The sequence below is a fragment of the Nicotiana tomentosiformis genome, chromosome 9, assembly GCF_000390325.3.
Source record: "Nicotiana tomentosiformis chromosome 9, ASM39032v3, whole genome shotgun sequence".
Taxonomy (NCBI): Eukaryota; Viridiplantae; Streptophyta; class Magnoliopsida; order Solanales; family Solanaceae; genus Nicotiana; species Nicotiana tomentosiformis.
The window spans coordinates 25,941,575-25,951,320 of NC_090820.1; the positions used below are offsets into that span (position 1 = coordinate 25,941,575).

The 9,746-nt window shown below is 35.1% G+C and overlaps 1 protein-coding gene across 3 annotated transcripts; it reads left to right on the top strand.

The window, feature by feature from the left end:
* Nucleotides 1-881: 881 nt before the first annotated feature.
* On the top strand, nucleotides 882-9,373 carry LOC104086982 (uncharacterized). Of its 3 annotated transcripts, XM_009591349.4 has the most exons (7): nucleotides 882-990; nucleotides 2,773-2,865; nucleotides 4,020-4,154; nucleotides 4,244-4,333; nucleotides 5,014-5,163; nucleotides 6,030-7,621; nucleotides 7,948-9,373. In XM_009591349.4, the coding sequence occupies exons 1-7, from the start codon at nucleotides 922-924 to the stop codon at nucleotides 8,843-8,845; spliced, it is 3,027 nt and encodes a 1,008-aa protein (XP_009589644.1). In that variant the 5' UTR covers nucleotides 882-921; the 3' UTR covers nucleotides 8,846-9,373. The 3 variants fall into 3 exon arrangements, with proteins under 3 accessions (XP_009589644.1, XP_033509503.1, XP_009589645.1); XM_033653612.2 differs by lacking the exons at nucleotides 882-990; nucleotides 2,773-2,865 and having other exon boundaries at nucleotides 4,129-4,154; nucleotides 4,244-4,393; XM_009591350.3 differs by lacking the exons at nucleotides 882-990; nucleotides 2,773-2,865; nucleotides 4,020-4,154; nucleotides 4,244-4,333 and adding an exon at nucleotides 4,400-4,927.
* Nucleotides 9,374-9,746: the final 373 nt, after the last annotated feature.

Below are 9,746 nucleotides of genomic sequence, written 5' to 3' on the forward strand. Positions count from 1 at the left end.
TGCCCTAACTTTCGTTATTGTCGCCTTTAGTGATATAAGAGAGAAATAAAATACGGTAACCCTAATGAGTGGGGAGAGACCAATTTATAGATATTTTCACTTAATCCGGTACGTCCATCAAGTAACCGATCAGACGGATGAGATTTGTTCATTAATTAAATATTAATTATGGGCCTTAAACTTATTGGGCACACACGTAGGAAAACTTAATCCTTCAGCCTCGAAATAAAATTTAAAGTTGGACCTATTTATCTATGGTTGAAAGATTTAATTTTGTAGTTTATAGCAAATGTTATTTCAGTTATATAATTATTTTCATAGGAGATTAATAATAATACTCCTTTTGTTGAAAAAAGAAGGCTTTTGAACCATGTGGTCTTAAAAATGCCATAATATTTGTGTGACAAAAAGACATTTGAAACTTATGATCTTAAACATTTCATAATATTTGTGTGACTATAAAAACTTTTCAATACGAATAAAATGAATAAAATAAAAGTTTAATGTTAAATTATTTTTAAATATAGTGCGTCATTATTTTTTTAACGAACTAATAAGAAAAATGTGTCACATAAATTGGAACGAATAAAGTTAAATAGGAGATTTGTCAATTAAAAAAATTAAAGATCTTTGTATGGTCATTTTCTGCTATTCAAATCATAAATGGGCATAGTAAATCATTTTCTGCTATTTATGAGCTCCTCAAAATAGTAAAGTGACACATAAAAAAAAAAAAAAAAAAAAAACCAAAACGGGGCACCTGAGCTAATACTACATCGAACAGGGTATCAGTATGTAAATAGACTTTAAATTCAAGGGTACTAACAAAATTTATAAATTTATCAATAAGTTCCTCCACTCTCACTATAAATATAGGCAAAGGCGGGAAAAATTCCAAGAGAAAATTCACAGAGAGAGAAAATGAACTACTCAAAACCAAAGTCCGGCAGAGATATACGAAGCTTGGTCGAAGCTATCAAATCTTCCGATGTAAGCTTTTATTCTTAGCTCATAATTCAAAAATCCAATTGCACTTATTTTTATTCATCTGTTATTTCATTTTCATAAATTCCTAGTATTTTTCATAAGTTATTTCATTATAAATTTCGTTATTATGAGTGTCAGCTTGATATTAGAAATAGTGTTACATTTTTAGGGTTTAATTTCAATCTAGGTGCTCTAACTTGACTGTAGAAGCCAAACTGACTAATTTCAATCTCAGTCATTTGATTCAACTGTTTGTATTTCCTCTGTCGGTGTTTCAGTTATTTTGTATAAATTTTCTCCGTATTGCAATAGTTAATTCACTATAATTTTATGAAATTTCTATTTGAAATAGTGTAGATTGTTTTTTAGGGTTTAGTTTCAGTGATTTTTGATTAGATTCTACTCATTTTGTCCCACTTTTTGGTGCCCTAAGTTGACTTTAGAGGTCAAATTGACTAATTTCAATTTCATTCATTTGATTCAACTGTTTGTATCATTTCACAATTAATTTGTATAAATTTCTTTTTATTTCAGAATTTAATTCACTGTAATTTTGTTATTATGAGTCTCGTTTTGAATTAATTGCTACTGGAAGTAGTTTAGATTGTTTATTAGGGTTTAGTTTCTGTAATTTTTTTTTTATTAGATTCTGCTCAGTTGTTCCACTTTTTAGTGCCCTAAGTTGACTTTAGAGGTCAAAATGACTAATATCAGTTTTAGTTATTCGATTCTAGTGTTGTATTTTTTCCTCATCACGTTTCCTTTAGTTTTTAGAAGTTGCATTGTATTTTTGATAATTTCATTATTATGAGGTGTAGTTTGCTGAAACTAGAGGCGGAGTCAGAATTTTAAGTATATGGATTCCGTATTCTAGGACAAGATAAGTTAGTGGGTTCGGGATAGATTATTTACACATATTCAATAGATATTTTAACACAAATACAGAGTCTGAGTTGAAGCTTGGGTTCTGCCGAACTCATAGCTAGACTTGTAGCTCCGCCACTGGATAAACACCTTTGGAACTAGTGTAGATTGTTTTAAGGTTTTGTTTTTCGTGTGAAGGAAAATGTTCAAAGGAAAGAGCACACCTATTCATGTATGTATTATATACGTAAAGATATCTAGTTTGTTTCTGTATACAGGGCCTTCTCATTCTGTGACTTCCGGCGCTAGCTTAGTGCTTGGCTTCTTTTGTCAATAAAATTTAACTTACTGATAAAAAAAATATCAATAGGAACTAAGTGAATGGCTGAATGCAATGACCTTAATATAGTTCATATAAGGATGCAAAGTAAGGACTTCTGATTGGAGCTTAAAAGGTGTATACGCTGATTAGAAAGAATGAGGGTTTTATAGGAAAGTTATTTCTGTCTTTTTCCTTGTTTGTGCAAGTTTAGCTGAGTTGTGTCCAAGTCATATGTAATATTAAAATCAATGAAAAAAGCTCAACATTTTTATTCAAGCCGGTAGGGTAGATGTTTGTGTTTTGTGCTCTTATAGAAGCTTGCTATAACTTGGTTTGTAAGTTGCCACCGAAAGTATTCTGCCCAAGATAAGGCATTTTCCACAAACATTGTTCCACTTGTCACTAATATATTCTAAATCTTTTGTTCTTTTCGGATACTTTCTATACTCGTCTTTTCTTTTCTTCTTGATGGCTTTCACTATCTTAAATCATACCTAATAACTTCTTAGCTTTGTTTAAATGTTAAGCTATTCCTTGATATTATTTGCTAGTTATTTGTATCCTATTATTGGTTCAATAGCGTCCTTTCTATCCCGCAGGTTGTTGAGAATCGTGTTGACTTGCTTGATGAACTTGGTGAGTTAGATCTGTCAGAGAAATCAGAAGTGGCTTCTCTTATAGAATCCTTACAAGTATCCTGATGACTATTAGACATACTTTTCTTGATCTCACAGTATAATGCCATGGATTAATTGGATTGAGAAAAGGAGAATTCGGTTTACTGTCTGTAAAGACTCAAAAGCTGGGAACTAGGTTGTGGGTTTATCATTGCCATAGGTGATGTATGTACACATTCCAGTTACAAGAAATGATTTTCTATAATCAAATGGAGACTACGACAAATTTGGTTGAGAGAACTAATGTGCCAAGGCTTGAGAAATTGGGAACACCATTTTTATAGCCTGTTTGGCCAAGCTTCTCCAAGGCTAAAAGCACTTCTTTTTTAAAAAGAAGTGCTTTTCTTTTTCAAAGTTGAAGTGTTTGGCCAAGCTTTTAGAAGAAAAAAAAGTACTTTTGAGTAGAAGCAGAAAAAAGTAGCTTCTCTCCGGAAGCACTTTTTTGAAAAACACTTTTGAGAAAAATACATTTAGAATCACTTTTTTATAGCTTGGCCAAACACTAATTGCTGCTTAGAAGTGCTTTTCAAATTAATTAGCCAAACACAAACTGCTTCTCACCAAAAGTACTTTTGAGTAAAAACACTTCTCAAAATAAGCTGATTTTAGAAGCTTGGCCAAACATGCTATTAGTTTCAATTCTTAAATTTGCAGTTAACCACAGAAATGACAACTGAAGAGTCACTATTCATAAGTTCTATCTTCTCTATGAGTTTGACCTTTGAGCATATGTTTAGGTAAGAGTTACAATAATTCACTCATTCATCGACGACGCTTTACCTGTGTTCTTCAGCATACTTTTGAATTTGGTACTGCTGACAGTGTCTGAATTGGTCTTTCCAAAATGGTTTGTCTTTTCGGTGGTAAACAATTGGTAAATGCTTTCTTCGTCATTGCTGTTGTATCTTGTTTATTTTCTTGTAAGCAAACAGAGCTCTGATGCTATATAGAGGTTTTGTTAGAACGAAATACCATGCCAGAGCTACAGCAAAACAAGTAAATGTATTTATGCGAGAGCTATATAAAGGTTTTGTGTGTTATGAATGATGTTGCAATTTAATAAATGTATTTATGGAAGATCTGGCTCAAATTCTTCTGGTTTGGTAAAACAGCTAGCTTGATCTCATTTTAGTAGCAACTCTTTGTTATCTACCTTGACATTTTACTGGACACTCTGGGAAGACTTCACATGTCTCGACATTTCTCAATGCAAATTGAACAAAACCATTTTGCATGTGGCTGCAAAATATCTGCCGTCAGACATATCTGCATGCCTAGGGCAGTTTGTAGGCCTAGGAGCCAAAGTAAGTTCTGTTTCATCCCTTTTCTCCTTAATTAAGTGACCCGTGATCTTGATGATACAGATTGCTTATATTAAGTTCTTAATCATTAGGCTGCCGCATGGTGTAAAAAGCATCTACAGATGACACTCATGTCGACTCAGGAGTCACCTGAAGAAGAACATAGTAGCCTCTTTTATCAGGTCAAATTATTACTTTTAGCATACGGACAATGTCCCTGGTAAATTGGTTGGCATTTCAATGTGAGGTTCTCATCTTCCCTTTGAGTTCTTGAGATCAATATGGTTGCAATTTTCTTTATTTGAGTTTGAATGTTGCATCATAGTCGTCCACCTGCATAACAATCAGAAGACCATAATTCCTTCTCTTGTGAAAGCCTCTTTCATTATTTCCCTAGCATGTAATCTTTTTGTCTTTTTGGTTATGAATTTTTCTTTTCATTCTGACTTTGAAAAATCCACTGCACTTCTTTAGTTACACTGTCTGGTGTCTTAATGTTAAATCCTAGCACCACATGGATAAACAAGCAAATGCAGTCAACATAACAAAACCAACCAAACTGTCTATTACACTTTAAACTGAACTGGATCACATGAGTTTACCTGTTGATAACATTATTGTTGTTTGTTGTGTCATGAAGCTAGTTGATTTAAGTAACTGGTAAAAAACCCAAACTGAACTGTGCAAAGTGGAAGCCCCTTTTGGATTCCGTAGTCATGTTTTAGCTGTACAGAGTTCAGCTGGTGACTGTTTTATGTGTTGCATTTCCTTATAATGTAAGTTTCCTTAATTTTGAAATGCATGTAGTGTCTCTAACAATGCTATCAAGTTTTAGCTTCTGACAGATCTCGATTTTTCTCAGTTGCTATTGGATTTGCTTGGCTACTCTGCCTCTATTTTCGCAGCTTTGACCAGATACCCCATTGCGGTTGATAAGGGGTTAATGTCTATTGTTGAAAATTTCATATTGGAGGAATTAAATCTCACAAAGGACTGTATTTTAGCTCAGAAGGTAGAAACTTCTGATTTATACTGGCCCTTTTGTCGTGTTTCAAGTGAATACTTTTATTTTTGCGTTTTCCCTCTCTGTTACACATGTCTGTCTTACCCAAAAATGTCAATATATATACTCTCCTATCATGGTGCTAAAATTGTTATTTTTGACACTCTAATTTCTGCGATTACAATGCTGACACTTGCTGCGGACCCTCTTATTTGCCAAGTACCTTCTACCATGTCCCTTGTAGCAGTTTGGTACTCGAGTTAAAACTTTTTTCATGTTAGCCATTTTGATCTAAAAATAGGGTCAAATGGTTGCCATTTTTCATAATACAGCAGTAGGTTGCATATTGCTTGGCAATTATTACAAGTAATGGTTACTCTCAAGAAATTGCTAGAATTCATTAGACTCAGCATAGAAATATAAATTGAGAGATCTTGTCCAAACCAACCAATGGTTGAAAACCACAATGATCAGCATACTCTTGAGTAATAAATTGTTGACTAAATTCCAGCAGACAAAATAAAACTGTATATTATTGCATTTAACCATAAATTGAACAAACTACAGGGCTTTAATAGCAGTCATACTACCGCTTGTCAAAAATGAAAAAAATAAAGCAGTTGAACCATCTTTTCATGTATATGCGTCCTGTTTCACCCATATTCTATTCCCATCTTTTCCTTCTTACCAACCTCGAGCAAATCTGATACAGAAATTGCTCCCCCCCCCCCCCCCCCCAAATATGATAGGTGTAATGTAGTCAAACCATTCTGAATATACATAGGTATATGCAAATGGAGAAAGATTGTTTGAACTGTTCAGAACTGTTTGCTATTATTTTCTTTACTGCTCTAAATTTTCGTGATTGTCTCCAGGCAATTTCCTCATTTGGTTCCGAAGTGCAGAAAATTGCATTAGAAGTTCTTGATGCTCTGGTACGTCTATGTAAGGTATATTCCCATGGCATAAACTGGGATTCTTACCTTAAGATGATGGAGGAGGAAAGAAAAGTTGTGGACTATGAAGAGGCTGAAAGTGCAGATCACGTTAACAGGATAATGAAATTTACGGTTGAGAAATTGTGTGAATTGGGCGTCCTTGCAGCTAATGATGGAGGAAATCTTGTGAGCTTAATTAATTTGTCATGGAAAGGTGTAGTTAACTTACTTCAGCTTGGCAAGGGTGCTTTGGCTGTAAAGTTGAATGTAGGAGATATTATTCTGACTCTTATTTATCTGGCTAATGGATCTTTGAGATGTGCGGCTGAGACGTGGTCATCCACATTGAAAGAAACAGTTTCTGCAGTGGAAGCTAGACGCGTATTTCTTCCAGTCAAATTTTACCTGATTAATGCTGTACGAATTATCTCTCAGTACCCATCCGAGGCATTTTATGTGTTCAAAGATATAATATTATCTGTCATAATGATCTCAACCTTTAGAATTTTCCTCATTAAAAATGAGCTGCTCAAATTTGCTGGTGATGCAATTGCAGAAATTTTGGAGCCGACATCCTTTCATATGCTTAACTCTTTCCTTAATTCAGCTCAAGTGAAATCAAAGCAGAAGTTTCAAATTTTGGACTGGTTGTTTGGTGAGGAAACTGATTTAGAAAATGTTCCTGGGTGCAGTATTACTGAAGCTGGCGGAATGAGTGCAATTTTCTCTGTAAGTTCTGGCACTATGCAGGGAGCAAAGGTGCTGTTTATTGGCCGAGTAGCCTTATTTGTTAATCTTCTGAAAAACGCACCTGATATTGAAGATGATGCGAGACTAGGGATGGCTAGAAAACTTGGATGGTTATTGTGCATATTTACTGATGAAGATGTGTATTCTTCCATTCTTGTCTTGGAACTTCCTACAATGTCTCGTACTAGTCAGAAACATGAATCTGATGAGCCCCTGTTCCATTTCATAATTAATGCCTTGAAAACCTTCATGATAGTTACCTCTTCAAGTCAAGCTTGGTGTGACGTAGAGTCTTTCCTGCTTGAAAACCTTTTTCATCCTCACTTTCTATGTTGTGAGATTGTTACTGAACTTTGGTGCTTTATCTCTCGTCACGCTGACAAAGTTGTGGTAGATGGCATTATTGAAAAGTTTTGCTCATTAATGAAGCACACAGAAGCTTCTAACTTTGCACTAAACCCTAATAGTCTGGTGCGAAAACTGGCGAGATTTCTCTGTGTACTGGTTACATGTGGTCCAAAGTGTATGGTAGATAAAGTTTATAATACAGTTGTTGGATATAACACATCACAGTATTCACCAACTACATACTTAGCCCTGCTTATGGAGGGATTCCCACTAAATTCACTTTCAGAAAAATTCAGAAGTGAGGCAAAGCAACGAATTGTAACTCAATACTTTGACTTCCTTGAGAGTTTTGGTGGTAAACTACCGAGAGAAGGCGGCTCTGCTATTTATGGTGCTCCAGTCTTTGCTCTCTCTGCCGCTCTGCAGTTTCAGTATGTAATCAGCTCCTTTTGCATGAATTGGCTAATTTCTCAAACTTAAATGGCTAAGCCACAAATGTCTATTCTTGTCAAACTAGTATAGAATGTTGAAATTTACAGTTTTAAGCTTATCGTGGAAAGCACTTAACTATTTAAACGTTTTCATAAAACAAAAGAGTAAGAAAAGTTGGTGTTTTAATGATAAAGCAAGTGACTAACAAGGTTAGTGTTTTTTGTTGGCCTCTGCTTTTTAATGATAGTAGGCTTTTACTATTGATAAATTTCAAGTACCCAACTTAGATTCCCTATGTTTCTTTTCTTCTTTTCTCTTTTTGCAGCCTAATCAGCATATCCGATGCTGAGATGAAGACTATAAAGTTCCTTGTTGCTATTATTCACAAATACAGAGATTCTTCAGAAATCAAAATAAAGGATAAATACCGCAGGCTTCTTAGTGAGACACTAGGAATCATTTCTAACATGAAGCATTTGTATACTTCCAATGACATGGAACAAGTCATATTGGCGCTTCAGAACCTCTTCATCTCTGGACCAGCTTTATCAGACGGAAAATCATTTCAATGTAAACCAAACTTGTCATCTTTTATGGCTGGCCTTGGTCACATTGAATTGGAAGACCGAGAGGACAGTGCAGTTAGTTCAGCTATGTGGGAGCTGTATCACATGTTGCTTAAAGAGCGTCATTGGGCACTTGTTCATCTTGCTATCACAGCCTTTGGATATTTTGCTGGCCGCACTACTTGTAGTGAGCTTTGGAGATTTGTGCCTCAGGATGCAGCTCTTTCTTTTGATCTGGAAACAGGAAAAGAAGCTGATGAGGAGAGATTTATGTCTGAGCTAAAAGAATTTCTTGAGAAGGAAACAGCATGTCCAAAGATAAAACCTTGTCCTGACACGATTAACATGCTTGCTATAGATGGGCAAATGCTAAAAGAAACCTTTAAAAAGATAAGAGATGTTGATCCAAAGCTTGTGGTCTGCGAGCCCATGGAAGTTGACAATGAAAAGCAAACCAATAGAAAAAGAAAATTTCCTGACAGAGTTACCAAAGGAGTGGAATTACTGAGGGATGGATTGAAGGTTATGGGTGATGCTCTTTCTGAGTGGCAGCATAACCAGTACGACTCCACTGATATTCGAGACAAGTTCTTGACTCACTTCTCTCACCTGGAAGATGTGGTTACTCACTTGGTGAGCCTAGCTGACAGTGGCTAACTTATACTGGAGTGGTTCACTTCTGCAGTGACATGCAAATCGTAATCAGGTATTGTTTGCATTGGACTTAATCTGTTCTAGATAAAGGTGCATCACTAGGATTGACCACAAAACTCTTAAGTTTTGTTTCGGCTTTCGGGATAGCACCGTAAGATGTTCTTAGTACTCGTATTTACATATAAGTGAAGCAAGTGCAGAATTGATGCAGTTAGACACTTCTAACATGTGGATATAACAGAACAGAAGCACTATACAGAATAGCTGTACTGTTGGAGAAGGAATGTTATTTTAGTAAACGTCGTGAAATTTCTTTACTACTGTATATGCCAGATTTATTATGAAGCCTTAAGCACCTAATAATTAAGAAATAGAGCTGGCTTTCTTTGCGGCGGCAGGTTGGGTGGGAGATCGGGGTTGAATGATTCATCTCAAACTTTATTTTGAGCTATTGATATCGTGGTAAAACTTTTCGCATAACAAAAGTGCACATTTTAAATTCAATAAGACCATTGTTATTCTTATTCCCAAGTCTTTGTTCCACATCGTATGAAGGGAAGAAAGTTTGACCTTTAAATTGAGATCTGTTCGGGTGAGTTGGTTTAGCCCCAGTTCAATTTTCATTAAGAAAAGAATCATAATACATGCTTTAATTGCTAGTACTATGTTAAAAAGGAATACATGCTTTAGTGTCTTTTGTCACGATACTCAGCAAGTTCATTAGAAATTTGTTTATGATTTGTTTGGACGGTTGTTGCATACCATTTCTTAATGTATTGTATTATTTTAGTTTATATAATGTTTAAATAGATTGTATCGTCGTTTCGTAATGTCACACATAAGCAAGTTGAAAAATAGGCATACAATGTTACAAAAAAAAGTAGAGTATGAGTTAGAGTGATGA

Coding starts and splice junctions, on each gene's coding strand:
- LOC104086982 (XM_009591349.4), top strand. CDS start 922: ATGAACTACTCAAAACCAAAGTCCGGCAGAGATATACGAAGCTTGGTC. Junction 991..2,772: donor AAGCTATCAAATCTTCCGAT/GTAAGCTTTTAT, acceptor TCTATCCCGCAG/GTTGTTGAGAATCGTGTTGA. Junction 5,164..6,029: donor ACTGTATTTTAGCTCAGAAG/GTAGAAACTTCT, acceptor GATTGTCTCCAG/GCAATTTCCTCATTTGGTTC.